We start from the raw sequence: 21,309 nt of genomic DNA, 5'->3' as shown, positions 1-21,309 counted from the left end.
CTGTTAGTGGGTCCCGAGGACCGGAGTTGAGAACCACTGATATAGAGGAATCAGGACCTTCTTTCTTCTGCCGGAGATCCCACTAGTGATAACTAAAGATCTATATAGAGGAATCAGGATCTTATTTCTCCTGCCAGAGATCCCTCTGGTGATATAAAGATCTATATAGAGGAATCAGGACCTTCTTTCTACTGCCGGAGATCCCACTAGTGATAACTAAAGATCTATATAGAGGAATAAGGACCTCTTGCAGGAGAGCCCTCTAGTGATAACTAAGGATCTATACAGGGGAATCGGGACCTCTTTCCTCCTGCTGGAGATCCCTCCAGGTGATAATTAAAGATCTATATAGAGGAATCAGGACCTCCTTCCTCCTGCTGGAGATTGTTCTAGTAATAAATAAAGTTCAATATAGTGGAATTAGGACCTCCTTCCTCCTGCTGGAGATCCCCCTAGTGATAATAAAAGATCTGTATAGAGGATATGGGACCTCCTTCCTGGAGATCCCTCCAGTGATGTTTAAGATCTTTATAGAGGAATCGGGACCTCTTTCCTCCTGCCGGAGATCCCTTTAGTGATATAAAGATCTACATAGGGGAATAAGGACCGCATTCCTTCTGATGTTGATTCCTCTAGTGATATAAAGATCCATATAGAGGAATCAGGACCTTCTTTCTCCTGCCAGAGATCCCTCTAGTGATATAAAGATCTATATAGAGGAATCAGGACCACCTTCCTCCTGCTGGAGATCCCTCTAGTGATAACCAAAGATCTATATAGGGGAATCAGAACTTCCTTCCTCCTGCTGGAGATCCCTCTAGTGATAATTAAAGATCTATACAGAGGAATCAGGACCTCCTCCTTCTACTGGAGATCCCTCTAGTGATATAAAGATCTATATAGGGGAATCATGACCTCTTTCCTTCTGCTAGAGATCCCTCTAGTGATAAACAAAGATCTATATAGAGGAATCAGGACCTCTTTCCTCCTGCTGGAGAATCCTCTAGTGATATAAAGATCTATATAGAGGAATCAGGACCTCCTTCCTCCTGCCGGTGATCCCTCTAATGATAACTAAAGATCTATATAGAGGAATCAGGAGTAATAATTTTTGATTGTGCTGCACATTTTATATAGTTGTTGGCAGTTAGATTGTTGAAGAATCTATAAAGGCTGCAGAGCTGTAATGCAGCAATAGCAGGAGGCACAGGCCATAAGGAAGGAGCCTATAATACCTGTTCTATTGCAGGAAATGCTAAGCTCCATTTTTTAAGTGACTGACAGAATCGCTTTGAAACATTACCACACATTCAGATTATTACCTTTAGGTTAGTCACAGATCGTCTGATTTTCTCTTGTTCAGTCTGCGTGTTGAACGAGGGAAAATCAGTTGATTCCTTCATCCATACTAAACAGTGTAGAAAGAAGAATCTTCACTGTTGGCTATTCTGTTCAGGAAGTAAAGCACCATAAATACAATGGCCCTGCCGAACAGGGACTGCGTCTGAAAGGATGCAACCACTGTTTAGCTTATAATTATACACCCAGCTTAATTGATCTTTAAATAAACTTTTGTCAAGCCCGTTGGTGCTTGAAGGGCCAACCTTGACCTAAATTTTGGCTGAATTAAGCCGGCCATAGACTGTTTGAATTTCAACTAGATCAGCAAGAACCGGCCGAAATTCAAGCTATGTATGGGCAAACTGAACATCTAGCCTGCCCGATTTTACATGCGACTATTGCTAGTGGCTGGTGAAGCCACTAGCTATAATCACTATGTTCTCCCAACAGGGACAACTTCCTTTGCCCCCCTTCCCGTCGGGAGAATGCAATGGCTCCACGGGAGGGATTCCCCCATCAATACAGACAGTGAGCCAATATGCTCTCCCGCTGAGCCATTGTGTTCTCCCAGCAGGGGGGCAAGGGAAGCCATCCCCGCCAGGAGAACATAGTGATTATTGCTAGCAGCTATAGAATCCACTAGCAATAATCGCATGTAAAATCTGGCAGGTTGGTTGTATCCAAGGTGATAAATTGACCCGTGGTTGCAAGAAAGAAAAGGGAAGTACAGAGACTGCCATTGATGTCCTCCTCCTCCCGGGTGCTGGATGTGGTCCTTTGTTTGCCTTTCTCCAGCCCTTTGGATACTGTTCTTACCACTGATACCAATAGGGCTACTGACATCAACAATGGGGCACTAGTTCTCCCATTGACGCCAATAATGGGGCACTATTCCTCCCACTTATACCAACGATGGAGCACTATTCCTCCTCATGACACCAATGACAGGCGTTACTCCTTCCACTGATACCAACGATGAAGCTCTATTCCTCCTCCTGACACCAACGACAAGCGCATTCCTTCCACTGATGCCAACGATGGGGCACTATTCCTCCCACTGATACTAAAGATGGAGCACTATTCCTCCCACTGATACCAACAACAGGCACTATTCCTCCCCATGATACGAACGACAGGCACTATTCCTCTCCATGATACGAACGACAGGCACTATTCCTCCCCCTGATACCTAAAACTGGCACTATTCCTCCCCCTGATATCAACAACAGGCACTATTTCTCCTACTGATACCAACAACAGATACTGTTCCTCCCCCTGATAAAAACAACAGGCACTATCCCTCCCCCCTGATACCAAAGACAGGCACTATTCCTTCCCCTGATACCAACAACAGGCACTATTCCTCCCCCCCCCCGATACCAACGACAGGCACAATTCCTCACCCTGATATCGACAGGCACTATTCCTCACCCTGATATCGACAGGCACTATTCCTCACCCTGAAACCAATGACAGGCACTATACCTCCCCCTGATACCAATGAAGGGCACTATGCCTCCCACTGATACCATGATATGGCACTATTCATCCCTCTGATACCAATGACAGGCACTATTCCTCCCACTGATACCACAATGGGGCACCAATTCCCCCCCCCCCCCTCCGACACCAAGAACAGGGAGCTATTCCTCGCCCTGACACCAAAACAGGGCACTATTTTTACTCCCAATGGCCACAGTCCGGCCCCCCCTAAAAGTCTGAAGTACAGGAAACGGGCCTTTGTTCAGAAAGTTTGGAGACCCCTGTTGTAGAGGAAATAACCCCACTTGAGTCATTCAGACATATAATAGACCAGTGGGTGATGAATTAACAGTTTTGGGTGGCATTCACCTTTAAATTAAGAAGTTAGCTTAGTATCTATGTACTACAAGAACGTTCTTGCTTTCAGGCACTCTGCATACAAAAGGGTCAAAGTCCCCACCCTGTGATAGAACAGTCCCACTTCCCCCTCTCTGTCCCTGTGCCACTCCCCCCGCTGCCCCTACTCTCACTTGAAGTTGAAGTTGGCCAGGTTCTGGATGACCTTAGCGATGAGTGTGAGGGTCCTGGAGGTTTGCTCATCAGGGTATTCCTGCATCAGGCCAAAGAGGCTGGGGGACATGACGGCCGGACACAGGAAGCGGAGGAAGAGAGAGGCACTGATGAGTCGATCTGCTATGTCTTCACGACCGCGCTCTGCACAGCGCATCCTCCATGATGCAAAGACCTCCTTCAGCTCCCGGGGGAATACACTAAGAGGGATGGAAGCAAACAGTTAGATGAGCAATATAGTAGAGGCTTAAAGTGCTCCTGTCGCTAAAGAAGCAGCCATTTTTGTTGTCCAAGCAATTATCGGAACTTGTGACATCATTGAGGGATGAAGTAAATACTATCACTTCTACTACATATCAAATGTAAAGTTATTTTAGCCTGTCTGCATTAAACTGAATGATTGTTATAGTTAATTTTGTTTCCGTCCACCCTATCATAGTAAAATGTAATTTCATCTGTCTTTGTAAGGAAAACCAAGGTTGGGTTTCTGCAAGAATCTGAATATTTACTGTTGAGCTACTATGACTGGAAATTGCCATTGTTTAGCATTACTTTGGTTGTCATACGCTAGATTCACACCTATGCATGTTGCGATTGATGTGTTTTTGTGTTGCGTTTTTGAACACGTGTTTTTGATGCAAAGTTTTATGCGTTTTGTTTTGGCTAATAGGAAAGTATGACAGTTCTGTTCTTGGAGTGGGAATTGATGTGATTTTATACTCTCGGGCACTCAAGACACATCAAAGTAGTGCAGAAACCTTTATGAGTCCAAAGTTGCATGTTAGGGTTAGAGTTAAGGGCTAGGGTTTGGGTTAGAGTTAAAGGGTGACTCCACTTTCGTGGGGGGGAAAAAAATAGCAAATAATGAAAAACAATATAGCGTATACAATTGCGACACAAATCATATTGTAATTGAATGTTATTAAAAATTACCTTTCCTTTTCAATCTGCAGCTGTTGTAATTTCCTGAAATTGCAATGCAATATGGCCACCTGGAGCTGTTTTGTACACAGAATGTTACTGAACACACCCAAGAAACATCATTTCCTGCTTGTGTGATTGGTTCACCAATTTTCCCAGAAGTCTGCTTAAGATACAAGTCAGATTTCTGGCATCCCCTGCAATAAAAATATAATTTTTGGTGAGCTACTCCCAATAGGAACACATCTAAAGGGATGCAGGCCCAGCAGATTTCCTCATTAGTCCTGCAGCTGCCACAGCTGATAGAAAATTATGAAACCACTCCCATTTGACCCACTCACAAACAATGATTTCTTCAGAATCAGGTAGGAATCTGCAACAAAGTTTGTTAAAATCCCTGCAATGTACAGAGATCACGCAGAGGGGAATGTTTTCTCTCAACAAAAGTGGAGTTAAGCTTTAAGGTTGGTGTTAGAGTTAGGGTTAACTGTAATCGTTAGGGTTTGCTTTAAAAAAAGGCCTGGATTCTTTCCTAGGTGTACATAATATAAATGGGTACTAAAATTTTTTTAGGTAAAGTTGATCCAGGGAATATCCGATTGCCTCTCGGGGGATCAGGAAGGAATTTTATTCCCCTGCTGTAGCAAATTGGATCATGCTTTGCTGGGGTTTATTTTCGCCTTCCTCTGGATCAACAGCGGGTATAGGATTGTGTATATGGGATTGTATGGTTGGGTTTTCAATACGTTTTTTTTTTTAACCCTATGGACTTGTGTCTTTTTTCAACCTGACTAACTATGTAACCTGACTCTATCTCTAACCCCAACCCTAACTCTTAACTTTAACCCTAGCCCTTAACCCTAACATGCGACTTTTGATACATAATGTCACTTAGGTCCCAGAGAGTGTAAAGTCACATCAAAGTCGCATCAAAGTCGAACTGTCCTTTCCTATTAGCCAAAAAACTCAACCCCCCCCCCCCCCACCCAAAAATGCAAAACACATCAAAAAACGCAACACTTTGGTGTGGGTTCATTGAAGTCTATTACACGCAATGCTGAATGAAAAAAAATCCCTGACCCCTTCCAAAAAATGCACCAGCTCAAAATGTACAGAAATGAACTAGATAGGAAGCCATGTTAAATGGACTGCAGCGCGTTTCTGCAAAACGCTCTAAAAAACGCATAGGTGTGAACCAAGGGTAAGTCTTTAGGTTTAGAGGTCAACTGAAGTTTGAGAGCTACTCCCCTGTCAACTGCCCAATATGTATTTAACAACAGAGCCTCATTCTTTATAATTATTGTTTTAAATGTGTTGCTATTTAAAAAAGAGGGGGCATACCCAAAAAGAAAGCAATAAACACTTACCTGGCTGGCAGCATGCTGCAAAACCCTGTGGGGTTGAAGATCTAAGTTTGCTGGTAGAACTTCTTCATCTGGCACACCTATAGGAGGGTCGGATGCCTTGTATCCAGCTGCACTCACTGGTTTCTCCGCAAACCCCCTACATTATTACAGGACACAGTTGGAGAAACCCACCTTTGTCCAAAGTACAGAGGGGAAAGCCAGCACACGCAGGTTGAATAAACCACTTGTGTCCATAGTACCACAGGGAACGCCAACATCCAAAATCCCCAGCAGCATTGAATGCTAAACACTTTTCAGCAAACCTGGACCTTAAAGGCAGTGGTGTTTGGTGGTGTGGGTGGCGGCACAGATAAGTACTAACTGTTCTTTCCAAATATGCCTTTTTTAATCTTTTTAAACATAGCAAGAGTCGCTTTAACCACTTGAAGACCAGACCTTTTCTGATTTTCTTTTTATTTATATGGGAAAATCAGTATTTTTTGCTTGAAAATTACTTAGAACCCCCAAACATTATATATATTTTTTTAAAGCAAAGGCCTTAGAGAATAAAATGGTGGGTGTTGTAATTTTTTTTATGTCATAGGGTATTTGCGCAGTGGTTTCTCAAGTGCAATTTTGGAAAAAATACACTTTGGGCTCTTTCACATGGGCGATCAGTTTTTATTCTCCGCTCCGGTCCTTATTTTTTTTTTTTTTCACGGAGCGGATGACAGTTGTGTCATCCGCTCCGTATGTCCGCATATCATCCCATCCGTTTGCGGATGATATTATGATATGCGGACATAATGTAAGTCTATGGGCATTGCGGATGTCAGCGGATGACACCGCTGACATCCGATTTTCCTTCCTTTGCATTTTTTGAACGGAGGAAAAATAGGGTTCTGTTCCGTTCCAAAAAACGGAACAGAACTGAAAGGAAGAAAATCGGATGTCAGCGGATGGTATTCCGCTGACATCCGCAATGCCATTGACTTACATTATGTCCGTAAATCATCCGCAAAAAAATAGGATGATATGCGGACATACGGAGCGCCCGTGTGAAAGGGCCCTTTAATGAATTTTAATGCACAAAAATGCACAAGATAATACCCAATTGTTTGGTAAAATAGATCATGTCATGCTTTAAAATTGCGCACACCTGTGCAACGGCAACAACCTAGGTACATTTTAATATTCATAGGCGACGCTTTGAAAGCCTTTACAGGTTACCACTTTAGATTTACACAGGAAGTCTGTTGCTAGAGATATTGCTCTCAATCAGACGTTCGCTGTGATACCTCACATGTTTGGTCAGATCGCTGTTTTACATATGCCTGCAGAACCAATACATGCATTCGCCTTTGTACGTGAGTGCGGGGACATTTTTAATCTTTTTTTATTATTATTTATTTATTTTTACACTGTCCCTTTAATTTCCATTTTTTTATTTTAATAAATTTTATTGTTATCACAGGGAATATAAATATTAGGACCCAGATCACTCCTCTGCCCTTAAAAGCTTTGGAACATACCAAGATCAGTATGAGCTGATGCTTATTTCAAACCACTAATGGTTGGTTTACAACCGGCGAAACCGGAAGTGATAATCGCTTCCGGTTTCTCAGACCATAGAGATGATTGGGGCCTTTCCCTTCCTTTGATTGACATTCTGGCAATCAAACTTAGCCAATTAGAAGCGAAGGGGGGGGGGGGGCGAGCGGCAGCTCCGTGTCTGAATGGACACACGGAGCTGCAGCTCGGTTCGGTTGCCCCCATAGCAAGCTGCTTGCTGTGGGGGCACTCAACAGAAAGGTGGGGCCAGGAGTACTGAAGAGGTACACAGGGCCAGGAGTACCTGCACAAGGCAGCTAAGTATAACATGTTTGTTATTTTAATAGAAAAAAAAAAACGAGACATTACAATTACTTTAACTATTACTGGACAGCCTTTCAAGCTTTTCAGGATACATCCAGAAAATAGAGGAAAAAAAAAGAGCGCCACACCAAATGTTTTGGAGCCAAAACGTATCTCATATATTTCATCATAGAAGTCCAAAATAACAATCTAACACATTTTGGGGGCTATATGGTACCCCCTTTATCAGGGCTTACACTGCTGTTTGGATAAGGGAACATGGACTCTTTACTTAACTAAAGCCTCGTACACACGCAACGATTATCGGCCGACCGATCGTCCGACTTTTGTCCAAGTTGTGTTTTGTTGGTTGGAATGTGCCTAGACTGCACACGAATTTTCTCGGCCAACAAAAATCTACTTCAGAAGTGATGTCATGTGTTGGTTTGTTTTCTTTGTGTTTTTTCTTCACTGAGCATGCCCAGACTTGCTCATCAGATTTTTCCCTGTCGAAATCTGTACTGACTTACGGAAAATCGGCCGACAAAAATTTTATAGCCTGCACACCAGATTTTTTTCGGCCGAAAAGTCGGAGTCGGTTGTCGGAAGCATCATACTAACAAGCCGAAAATCGGCAGATCGGACGTTGGCCGAAAATTCCCTGCCAATTTTCGACGCGTGTGTACGGGGCATAAGAGATTCGGAAGCCTGATCTTAGCACAATGAGTCAACCTACTCTACTAATCCGATTGAGTCCACATTTTCCATCTCAATCTAAGCCCTAATGAAACACCATATAGCCCGTAAAACACATTGGGAGGGATTTACCAAAACTGGTGCACACATAATCTGGTGCAGCTGTGCATAGTAATCAGCTTCTAACTTCAGCTTGTTCCATTAAATTATAACTAAAGGCAAAACTTTCTTTTTGTTTTGGATAGAGTGGAGAGGGATTAGAATGCTTGTCAGTTTTTATTTCTGACTGTGCCCCTGTTAAGAAGATTCACCATCTCAAGTTGTCCTGTTTACCATTGTTATTGAATGTGAAAGTAAAAGAAAAAAAAACAAATTTTGGGTTTTCCCCAGAAAAGTAATCTTCCAATGGAGACATTAGTTCTGGTGATCTGGGGGGTCCCCAAGGAATTCCCTTGATTTACAGGGATTTCCTCTCACTTTCTGTTTGGCCATAGGACAGGAAGTAAGGGGGAAATCTCCACAATGGGACACAGATTGCTCTATCCAAAATGAAAAAAAGTTTTGCCTACAGTTCTACTTGAAGCTTTCACAATAAAACTTAGAAGCTGACTGGTTACTATGCACAGCTGCGTCAGACTCTGTGTGCACCCATTTTAGTAAATCTGCCCCATTGGTTTGTCACCATGAACTTCAATGACAAAGTAAATATGTTTTAACTACAAACCCTGTGGTATGGTGCTCTTGTTTTCCTGCACATCCAAGCAGCAGAAATCTAATTGAGTTTCTTAGACAATGTGGGCTATGTGGGACTTTAAATGAGACACCGGCAGGTATGCCCAGCGTCTCCATCCCTGTATCGGAAAAAACGAATTGAAAAGGATTAAAAGAGGTGCATGGAAGCCAGCCAGCCCCCAGTCTGATGTACTCACCCTCCAGTCTGCCACCAACCAAGTAGACCTGTCTCAATATACATAAAGAACAGGGGTTTAGTTGACACGCATTTGCAAACGCATATGTAAGCTGCAGAGCCACGACACGGCACCCTGTTATATCTGCAGTGGAGACACTTACATTTAAAAGTGTTAGGGACTGCAGATATAACAGGGTGCCGTGTCGTGGCTCTGCAGCTTACACATGCGTTTGCAAATGCGTGTCAACTAAACCCCTGTTCTTTATGTATATTGAGACAGGTCTACTTGGTTGGTGGCAGACTGGAGGGTGAGTACATCAGACTGGGGGCTGGCTGGCTTCCATGCACCTCTTTTAATCCTTTTCAATTCGTTTTTTCTAATTGAGTTTCTAACTTGTCCACATCCTAAAATGTAAAGCTTTGGCAGGAGTTAAACATTAGGCTCACTATCAAGAATAATGCTCCTCTTCACAAAAATGGCTGCTTCAAGGCTGACAGTTACACTTCAAACAGAAAAAAACAGAGGGAGAAGGCAACAAAGGACCAATGAGAGGAGAAGAAAAGCTCTGAAGGTGACAGTAACAAGAATATAGTCAGGATGGGAACACAGAAGGGTGAAAAGGAAATGGAAGGGAAGAGAAGGGGTGAAGAGATAAGTAATATGTAATGGAGAATGACTAACATATAATGTCTCATTCTTTTCCTGGCAATGACATCACATGACCAGACACTGACCAATGGGAGTTGAAGACTTTGCAAAGCGCAAGTTCGCAGCACATCCTGAGATTGGCCTGGTGATCGGGCAGGGCAGAAGGCGGACAACGCATGGGGTCAACCTCGCAGTCCTCCTCTGACTCGTACAGAGCCCGAATAAACTCACCTAAAAGGGAGAGAAATATAGAGAGCATGTGATCAGTGGAGGAAGGTGGGAGAAAGAAGACTCAGCAAAACCAACAGACAACAACCAACAGCAGCTTCAAAATCAATCCCCCCAAAAAAAGCTTTCTCTGTTTTAGGTTGAATGGAGTGGATCCCCACTTTTGACCTCTCTTTTTGGTTCAGTATGGCCAGGACAGATGTTAGGCTTTTCAGGTAAGCTACCTGATCAGGTAAGCTACTATCATCTCCGGAGAAAATTTCCCACCTAAAGACTTTATCATATGCCCTACTGTGGAAATAATAAATATGATAGGAGCTGATTAGAAATTCAAACTCTACTTGCTGTTCACGGGGAAAGGACCAAATTTTCACATGGTGTTCTTGGACTTCTCTAAAGAATTATCTTAGGATCATATCATGCAAAAATATGTAAAAAAAATTAGAGATTTGCTTTGGCTAAAGTTGCTGTTTTTCATTGAAAAGTGTAATTAGAAAAAAAAATCATCCAAGAGGCACTGTGACTTTGATGAGAGTTAATCCAAAGTAGTGAGAGGACAAAACATTTAAAGAGCTCACTGACTCAGGTTAGGCTTCTCACAATACTGTAGACAGTGCTTACCCTTCCTGTGGGTATCCTGCAGGTTACCAGAAAAAAAAGATGAACCAAAAAAAGAAATTCCAAACCAAAGGATCTAATAGTTTAAATAAATTGATTTTTTTTAATTGAAAAACAGACATATTTCGGTGGTCAGAAAATCTCCCCCTTCATCATAGCTTAAGTTAAAGTGGAAGTTCAGTCAAAATCGAACTAAGGCTAAACCTACTCCCACCCCCATTTTAAGCCTATTCTATCTAACCCAAAATTTTTTGCTTGTTTATTATGTATTCGGTCTGACCAGACTACCGAGGTTGAGCAACCCACCCCACCCCCCACACACACCTGTACTCCATCAGTGTCCACTATCAAGTGGATATAGGAGGAGTCCCCTGCAGTGCATTTGCACATCTTTCCCAGCAAGGAGTGTTGTCTCCAAGGGTTAGAAAGGCTGGATTCATCTCTTTTTCATGGTTAGTGTAGGACCCACTGATAATGGGGTACTTTGACGTAGTGGTGGGCTTGAGCACTATATGGCCATATGGTGGGACCAAACCCCCATTTTTATTTATGGATTGTCTTCAAATTTGGTAATTTCTTTTGCATGTGTGCGCTATTCTTTTTTAATATATATGTCTTTTGGTTCATAGCTGCACCAGCTTTAGAAATACATGGGTATGCTCCCCCAAATTATTTGCTTGTTTACAAAGGATCTAATAGTTTAAATTAATTGATTTTTTTAAATTGAAAAACAGACATATTTCGGTGGTCAGAAAATCTCCCCCTTCATCATAGCTTAAGTTAAAGTGGAAGTTCAGTCAAAATCGAACTAAGGCTAAACCTAATCCCACCCCCATTTTAAGCCTATTCTATCTAACCCGGTAAAGAAAAGATGTGTATACTATTCTGAAACCACTCCAGTCACATGGTCCCTCCAGCTGTGGCTTCTGTGTAGAGGAGATTACGAAAAAACAGCTGAAAAAGCCTGGGAAATTGCATCACTCTAGGTAGATGTAGCATTGGTCCGATGCTGCATCTGTTCCCCAGCGCCTCTGCACTGAGAACCGAGCGATCGAACCCTGCGGATTGCTCAGGTCTGACAGCTCTCTGCTTTGCCCCTCCTCGATTATTGGAGCACTGGGCTGTGGAGGGGGCGGAGCGGCGGCTTAGCCTCCCAGAGGCTCGCTGAGAGGCTGAGCCGAGTGTCTGTCCAGGCACCTGGAGGATCCTGACTCCATGGTCGCGATGACGCGGTGCCTGGGCCAACTTCTGTGACGTCAGCAGAGAGAAGACTTCAGCCCACTCTCTGCTAAAAACGAGTCACAGGAGTGCAGAACGAAATGCACTCCTGTGATCCATAGGATATGTACAGCCAAACAAGCTTTGGCTGTACATCTCCTTTAATCCATTTCAGAGCCAATTCAAATATGGTTTCAAGGCAAGAGAGTAAAAGATTGTGGTCTACAGTATCAAATACAGAACTAAGATCCAGTAGAATAAGAATACTTAGTGACCCGAAATCAGAAGCTCACAGAAGGTCATTAGTGACATTGACCAAGGTGGTTTCTGTGCTGTGCAGTTGCCGAAAACCAGATTGGATGGGTAGTACAGCGGCTCCTCCCGAGCTCTTCAGTTTCTTTTCGTTCAGCCTGCTAGGTTGAGCGAAAAACAACTTTTAGTGTTTACCAGGCTTTACTGAAGCCCTGATGAAGGAGAAGTTTTTCTCTGCTGCCCGAAACATGTTGGCTGTTTTTAGTGAAAATCAATCAATTAATTTTAACTATTTTATCCAATGGTCTGGCACTTCTTCCTTGCATGTTTCTTTTTCTTCTGTTCAACTGGAACGAGATTGGCCAGGATCCTTCAAACCTCCTAAATGTTGGCTGATTTGCAAGATATGTGTCTGATTTCAACAAAGTCTAAGCAATCCTACCACTGGCATTCAGATGATGAATGTGTGACAGGTAATGAATGTGTACATTCTCATAGGTGTTGTTTGAGACATTTGGAACATATGTTCCAATTAAAACAAACCTTGCATGAAAATGACATTCTAACAATCTAACACTGCCCACTTAAATGTGTAAAGCGAGGTCAGTCTATGCAAAAAATATCCGTGTTATGTTCTGGTATAAAACACCCGGACCCCACGACTCAATTTTGCTGTTTTAAAAATGCCTCATAAAACAGCCCCCACTCAATCAGCAATATTCACAATCGTTTTTTGTCTGTTATGTCTCCAAAAATATCAGAGGCAGATAAAGCAACTAAAGCTGACTTTTCCTATAAACTCTATAGATAATAAAAGGGTGTACCTTTAGAATACAATATACTGTACATAGAAAATACAATTTATAGTCCAGACCCTGGGATTAGCAAACCTATTATGTAATTACCACAAATCAGATATGGTTTACAGACAGAGATATATAAAGCAGTGAATGTGACTTTTACCAAGCATTAATTGGTGGTGAATCAATCCTTGTCATTTAACCCTTTTGCTGCCAGAGTCAGTTTTGCATCTTATGCACATCATATTTTATCATCACAAAATCATTTTAGGCTAGATTAGTAAAAAACCCCAAACATTATATACACTATGTTGTCAAAAGTTTAAGGACACCTGCCTGTACATGCGTATGAACTTTAATGGCATCCCAGTCTTAGTCCGAAGGGTTGAATATTGAGTTGGCCCATCCTTTGCAGCTATAACAGCTTCAACTCTTCTGGGAAGGCTGTCCACAAGGTTTAGGAGTGTGTCTATGGGAATGTTTGACCATTCTTCCAGAAGCGCATTTGTGACGAGAAGGCCTGGCTCTAAGTCTCCACTCTAATTCATCCCAAAGGTGTTCTATCGGGTTGAGGTTAGGACTGTGCAGCAGGGATCGATCGATTTTTGGCAAAGCCGATATATCGAGGGCCGATATGCACTTTTCCCGATATATCGGAATCGGATATTACCGATATTTTGGAAAGTGCTTGTACCGGAGTGATGCCTGCAGCTAGAGGCATCACCCCGGTACCGGCGTCCATAGCCGACAGTCGGCTGTCTTGTAATGACAACCGATGCGGCTGAGAAGGCTGATTACATTACAAGGAGCGGGAGGAGACCCGGGCAACCAGCCTGCACGGCAGCCGAAGACCCGATCAAAGCCGCATTCGGCTCCATGCAAAAACTCATGACATCACTTCCGGGTACTGTCTGGCACCAGATTAAAAAAAAATGACAGCATTCAAAACAGCTAAACTTGGCGTTTTGAATATTGAACAAAGGTGTCTGAAGGAAAAACTACATGCACCCGCCCGGCGCTCTTATATATAAATATATAAATAAATAAATAGATGGTCAAAATATTGTATACTCAAATTATGATGTGCAAACATGCAATAGCAGCCACTGTGAACAGATCACTTCATGAAAAAAATGTGTCCAAATCAGATCACCATACTGGTAACAGTAATGTGTAACACACTCAGCAGCGCTTAATCCTCCTATGACAATACAATGAAGGTTCATAATCCAAAACTGTCTCTTTCACATCAAGAGGTGAAACGATGGTGTCCAATGTTTAAGCAAGGAAAAAACTTTAAGGTAAAATGCTCCTGGCTAAAAAAACACCTGTGTTCCTTAGCTTAAAATCAGCAGCCTTCACCACACCTTTTCGTGCTCCCCTTAGCAGTGGACACTCACCACATCTCACACTGATAACAGCCTGTATGCATCAGCTGCATGAGCCCTTGCCCCCCGGATAGCGGTCGTCTGCAAACTTCCACACCTCCTTTGTCCTCCTGCTTCTAATCAGGGTCAGGTTCCAAGGCTCAGCTCACCAATCCCAATGAAAGCAAACAAGGAACAGAGGATAGTGTAATACTGATATGACTTTATTAAGCACAATCAATCCCCTTACTTCCCTTCACTCAATCTGCTTACTTTTGGTAAAACTTGTACAGGCATATAAATAATAGGACCGCGTGTACCCTTGCTCGCTGGCCGCAAGCAGTTCTCAGTTGAAGTCCCACGTGACGAAACGCGTCAGAACGCAAGTACGTCGTTACCCAGGAGACCGGTTGTGTGACCAAGCTTGTCAGCGTGAGTTCCGGAAAGGGGCGCAGAGCCGGAGGTTGCTGTTCTCTCGGTGAAGGAGATACTGTCAGCTTGCGGCCGGCGAGCAAGGGTACACGCTGTCCTATTATTTATATGCCTGTACAAGTTTTACCAAATGTAAGCAGATTGAGTGAAGGGAAGTAAGGGGATTGATTGTGCTTAATAAAGTCATATCAGTATTACACTATCCTCTGTTCCTTGTTTAATTTCATTGGGATTGGTGAGCTGAGCCTTGGAAACTGACCCTGATTAGAAGCAGGAGGACAAAGGAGGTGTGGAAGTTTGCAGACGACCGCTATCCGGGGGCAAGGGCTCATGCAACTGATGCATACAGGCTGTTATCAGTGTGAGATGTGGTGAGTGTCCACTGCTAAGGGGAGCACGAAAAGGTGTGGTGAAGGCTTCTGATTTTAAGCTAAGGAACACAGGTGTTTTTTTTAGCCAGGAGCATTTTAACCTTAAAGTTTTTACCTTGCTTAAACATTGGACACCATCGTTTCACCTCTTGATGTGAAAGAGACAGTTTTGGATTATGAACCTTCATTGTATTGTCATAGGAGGATTAAGCGCTGCTGAGTGTGTTACACATTAGACTGTTACCAGTATGGTGATCTGATTTGGACACATTTTTTTCATTGGCATGTTGAATGCTTTTAAGTGCTTTAAGACCCCCAGATCCCACTAGAAGAGTACCTGTTCAATATTGTAGACTCATGATGTCGCACTCTAATCGGCTAATTAACTCAAAACACCTGTAAAGGTTGAATGACCTTTGTTATTGTGAGAAGGTTGTTACAACAATGCATAGTAAATCGTGAGAAGTCCGGAAAGATTTGAAGATTTGAAGATGCCTAATCTTCTCTGGGAGCTGATCTACTTTTCTGAAAGTAACCAGGAGTTTTTCTTTGACCTGGTAGTAATGCACTCTCAGGAGTACATCCGCTGGTAGATGTGGAGGTTTTGGGATGGGCGATGGGTCCAGCTGATCGTAAGGTCAGTTAATGATAGGTTAGGTATAGCGGCAAGAAATATATCTTTAACATTGCAGAAGTTAAGATGGCGTAATCATTTCAGGAATTCCTTGTACTTTAAGATTGTTGCGCCTAGATCTGTCTTCTAAGTCAGCAAGATTAGATTTGATCCAAGATATTTCTTCTGTTTGTGCCTCATGTGCATCCACCATTGTATTAAAAGAGGAGGCATAATCTGACATATAGGGCCTAATTCATAGTACGCCGGGATTTTTGCGAACCGGCGAATTTGAACGTCTGAAATTGGTATTCAAAGCACGGCGGGCGGCCAATAACGCCTAGTGTTAGATTCATGAAGATGCTACAATGTCAGGGCGCGAATTAAAAACAGGTCAGCTAAAAGCTTGACTAATGTTTTGCCAAATTGTTCCCTGTACCCCTAAAAATCCCAAATCACTGTGGAAGATGTGGAGATGAATTTTGAGATGACTAGCTTTTACAAAATGTCAAAAACTGACCTAGAAAGAAAGATATCTGCAAAAGTGTAGAAAGTAAAAACAGCTCCGCAAGTCCTGAGCTGCAAGTGCGCGAATGTGCGCATGCGCAACGTCAACTGGGCCAAAAAAAATCCGCTTTCGCGAATTAGAGCGAGATTTTTTTTGAATACCAACTATAGTCTTCTCTATTCCCCAGAGCCTGCACCTCTACTTTGCATTGGTGGAGGCCAGAGAGCAAGTCAGCTTGAAGAGAGGCTCCTAGTGATATCAGCATCTCTTTGTGGGTTATATCAGAGATAGGTTGGCCACTGGTAGGATAGGATGTAAAAGGATCTGTAATGCCAGTGCCCATAGAATATGAAGCTGGATAGCCGCTTAACCCTTCTGCTTCTTCATCTGCTTCTCCCTGTGAGTCGCGCCACTGCTTTGTTTTAGCTGGGCTTCTAGGAGAGGGGGTCGAGTGTCCGCAGGCATTAGGAGGGGTTAAATATTCTGAGGGAGCGATGTATTGAGGCATAGCTGCTGTCAATAGAGATCCTTCCACCTGGCAGCCATTTTGGCAGAGTCCGGTGGACTTGGCCAGAAAGAACTTTGTTCAATTCCACGGCTGAGGCGGGTCTCAGTGCCTCCGGGGCATGCTGGCTATAGCTGTCCACTATACGGAAGGTGGCAGTTGTAGAGGATTATTATATTGTCGAAGCTCCTCGAACAGCTGCAATCCCCGGTCCTAGGAGAGAGCTCTCAGCTCACGCGGCCATCAGCTTCGCTGTCACTTCGCCCCCCCCAGTAAAGGTTTCCTGAGTCTTTAAATGCTCTCTCAGTCTGGTTTAGTAGGTTATACAATCATGGGGAAGACTGCTGACTTGACAGTTGTCCAGAAGACAGTCACTGACACTGTTCACAAGGAGGTTAAGTCACAAAAGGTCATTGCTAAAGAAGCGGACTGTCCACAGAATGCTGTATCCAAACATATTAATGGAAAGTTGAGAGGAAGGAAAAGATGCAAAAGCAACAGGGACAACCACAGCCTTGAGAGGATTGTGAAGCAAAGGACATTCAAGAATTTGGGGGAGATTCACAAGGAGTGGACTATGGCTGGTGTCAGTGCTTCATGAGCCACCACACACTGTAATGGTGCTGGTGGCTGAGCCTGACGTGCAGAGGTAGCCTCGTGGGATCTGGTACAACAGGAACACGGACGGGTCACACTGGTGGTAGACACGGGCTAGTCTGAGGTGCGGAGTCTAAGTGCTAGCTGGTTTTCACTAGAGCCCCTGATGGTGGGGATAGACTGCGCTGCAAGCTAACACCAGGTCGCGGTCCCCAGGGTTGCCCCACCAGGAGGTGAACACGTCCAGAATCGGAAGCAGATAAGCCGACAAGGATAAGGCAGGAGAATGGTCACAGGAACGAGCCAAGGTCAGGGCGGGCAGCAAGCAGACGAAGTAGTGGACAAGCCGGGAGGTCGATCAGGAAGTCAACAGGAAACAGCAGGTTCAGAATCAGGAAGTACAGGTAAAGCTGCAGACAAGACAGCAATGGCTCAGTGCTGCTGTGGTGTTTAAATAGGCCAGCCTTTTGCCAATTAGTGCAATTAGTCTGCACTAAGTTAACTCTTAACTGGCAGATTTATGACAGCACTTCAGTGTACACAGGGAGTGTTCCTAACATTGCCCCCCCCCCTTAAGGGCAACCTCCGGGTGCCCAATAGGTTTTTCTTTTGTGGGTGACTGCGAAAGAAAGCATAGATCAGTTCTTTAGCATGGATATTCCGTTCTGGTTCCCAGGAATTTTCTTCCAGGCCGTAACCTTTCCACTTTATGAGAAATTGTAATTGACCTCTCCTCCTCCTGCAATCCAAAATAGCCTCCACCTCATATTCTTCCTCCCCATTGACAATCACAGGTTCGGGTGGTTCCGAGCTTCTGCCCGGGAAGGAGTTAGGGACTGTAGGTTTTAACAAGGAGACATGAAACACCGGATGAATTCTAAGAGAATCAGGTAAGTGTAATTCATATGAGACCTCGTTGAGTTTCCTCTTGACCGGGAAGGGTCCAATAAACTTGGGTGCCAATTTCTTTGAGGGACAGGCTAGGCGGAGGTTGCATGTAGATAGCCATACTTGGTCACCTGGTTGAAGGATTAGTTCCCCTCTCCTCTTCCTGTCAAAATTTTTTTTAGAGGCTGCTTGTGCCCTTATTATAGCATCCTGCAGCAGTTTACAATTGTGGTTGAGGAAACTAATGATAACCTGTACTGCTGGAACTGTGGGTTCAGCGGGAACGTCCGGTAAGAAGGACGGATGGAAACCGTAGTTTGCGAAGAACGGAGCTTGCCCTGTAGCAGAATGTTTAGCATTGTTGTATGCAAACTCTGCCAATGGTAGTAGGGCCACCCAGTCATCCTGGACAAATGTGGTGAAACAACGGATATACTGTTCCAACGTCTGGTTTGTCCTTTCGGTTTGTCCATTAGTCTGAGGATGGTAGGCAGAAGACAAGGACAGCTCAATCTTCAACGCGTCGCACAAGGCTTTCTAGAAGCGGGAGGTAAACTGGACCCCTCTATCTGAAACAATATTTGCAGGAACCCCATGAAGCCTAACAATCTCTTTAATAAAAACTTCTGCGGTCTCCTTGGCCGTGGGCGTATTCCTGAGTGGCAAGAAATGGGCCATCTTAGATAGACGATCAACGACCACAAAAATGGCGGAACTGAGGGGGGAAGCTCCACTATGAAGTCCATGGCGACCATCTTCCAAGGCCTGTCAGGGACTGGTAGTGGCCTGAGCAGGCCCCACGCCTTGTTTCTTACAGACTTGCTCCGGGTACAGACGGTACAAGACTTCACGTACTCCCTGCAACTCTGTTCCAGATCTGGCCACCAAAATGTTCGTTTTAATAGATCCAGGGTCTTATGAGTACCAAAATGGCCCGCCAGAGGGTGGTCATGGCATAACCCTAAAACCGTCACTCGGACCTCTTCAGGGACAAAGATCTTGTCTTCAAGCCATAATAACCCATCTCTGGGTACCAGGGACACCTCAGGGAGACAGAGATTCTTTGCAGAAGCTTGCTTTATTTGGGCCATCAGGTTGGTCTGTAATAACAAAAAATTACCTGCGGACAGGATGGTGTCGGGTACTGGCACTTCCTTTGGATCATCAAACATGCGGGAGAGCGCATCTGGCTTGACATTTTTAGATCCCGGCCGGTAGGTAATATGGAAGGAAAATCTTGAGAAAAACAATGCCCAACGTGCCTGACGTGGCCTCAGCCGTTTAGCAGCTCTTAAATACTCAAGATTCTTGTGATCTGTGAAGATGAGGATAGGATGCGTTGCCCCTTCCAACAAGTACCTCCACTCCTCAAGGGCAGCCTTAATGGCCAGAAGTTCCCGATCGCCAACGTCATAGTTCCTTTCTGCTGGGGAAAGTTTACGAGAGAAGAAGGCTATAGGATGTATGAGATCTTTAGTACCCTGCCTTTGCGAAATAACTGCCCCCACGGCCACTTCTGATGCATCTACTTCGAGAAGGTAAGGAAGGACAGGATTCGGGTGACTCAGAATGGGAGCAGTTGTAAAGAGCCTTTTCAAGGTTAGAAAGGCAGTCTGGGCTTCAGGAGGCCAATTGAACCGGGTATTCTGCTTCGTGAGCTGTGTAATGGGGGAAATGATGTCAGAGAATCCCTTAATAAATCTCCTGTAAAAGTTGGCAAAACCTACAAAGCGCTGGACCCCCTTCTTGTCTGACGGGGGTGGCCAGTCCAAGATGGCTGAGACCTTTTGGGGATCCATCTTAATTCCTTCAGTGGAAATTATGAGACCTAGGAACTGAATACTCTGGCGTTCAAATTCGCACTTCTCAGGCTTGGCATATAATCCGTGTTGGCGGAGTCTGCCGAGGACATTTTTGACATGTCCCCGATGTTGATCCAGGGATGCAGAGAAAATCAAGATATCGTCCAGGTAGACAATAACAAAGATATCTAACCAGTCTCTGAAAATATCATTTCCAAAATGTCGAAAGGTTGCTGGGGCGTTGCACAGGCCGAAGGGCATCACCAGATATTCAAAATGCCCAAACCTGGTGCGAAACGCTGTTTTCCACTCATCCCCCTCACGAATACGGACCAAATTATAGGCCCCACGTAAGTCTAACTTAGTGAAAATGGAGGCTGACCTCAGTCTTTGGAAAAGTTCTGGTACCAGGGGAAGAGGGTAACGGTTCTTGACCGTGATCTTATTTAGTTCCTGGTAGTCCACACAGGGGCGGAGAGAGTGGTCCTTTTTTTCCACGAAGAAGATTCCTGCCCCTGCTGGGGATGTCGATGGACGAATGAACCCCTTCTTTAGATTTTCATCCACGTATTCTTTCAGAGCCTCCAATTCCCGTTCTGACAAAGGGAAGATACGACCGAATGGAATCCCGGCCCCAGGAAGTAACTCGATCGGGCAGTCGTATGTGCGATGAGGAGGAAGGGTCTCGGCCCTCCGTTTACTAAGAACGTCCAGGTAGTCATGATAAGGCTTAGGCATGGCAGAAAGCAGATCTGTGTCAGAGTCCAAACAGAGCAGGGTACTGGCAGGGCTGAGAGAGACCGGTAAACAGGAGTTTATGCAGTAATCAGACTGAAATTTGATCGTTCTTGTCATCCAATCGATCTGCGGGTTGTGGGCCTGCAGCCATGGCAATCCCAGGATAACCGGAAATAAAGGGGAAGCAATAGCATCCAGGCTTAGTAGCTCTTTGTGACCTGAAGAAGTGACCATAGGAAGTGGAGGGGTCTCCTGAGTCACAGGTCCAGACTTAATATGAGACCCATCTGCAAGAAAAATGGAAAGTCCTTGAGTCTTGGTTTGAAGAGGGATGTGTTGTTGGATGGCGAACGTGAGATCAATGAAACAGCTGCACGCTCCAGAATCAATAATTGCGGTGACTGGTATTGTACCTCCCGGGAGTTGAAACGAAACAGGGAGCGCTAAGTGAGTAGCACTGGCAGCGGATACTGGATAACTTGAAGGAGAGATGGAGAGAAACTTACGTAAACTTTGCTGGGCAAGAACGTATGTAATGGCCGGCTTCACCACAGTATAGGCAGAGGTTATTCTTTTGCCGGCGGTGTCGTTCTTCAGCGGTTA

General features: G+C 44.2%; 1 protein-coding gene across 12 annotated transcripts in view; it reads right to left on the bottom strand.

Annotated features, from left to right (window-relative positions):
- Positions 1 to 21,309, bottom strand: part of SYNGAP1 (synaptic Ras GTPase activating protein 1) — a 643,453-nt gene that overhangs the window by 118,257 nt on the left and 503,887 nt on the right. For all 12 annotated transcript variants that reach the window (XM_082263688.1, XM_082263695.1, XM_082263697.1 and 9 more), the window contains 2 exons: positions 9,856 to 10,000; positions 3,354 to 3,593 (listed from right to left, as the gene is read on the bottom strand). In XM_082263688.1, coding sequence (XP_082119814.1) covers positions 3,354 to 3,593; positions 9,856 to 10,000 — 385 coding nt within the window. The remainder of the gene's footprint in view (positions 1 to 3,353; positions 3,594 to 9,855; positions 10,001 to 21,309) is intronic.

This window comes from Pelophylax lessonae (assembly GCF_965119305.1).
Source record: "Pelophylax lessonae genome assembly, chromosome: 7".
Lineage (NCBI taxonomy): Eukaryota > Metazoa > Chordata > Amphibia > Anura > Ranidae > Pelophylax > Pelophylax lessonae.
This window is presented reverse-complemented; position numbering and strand designations above follow the sequence as displayed.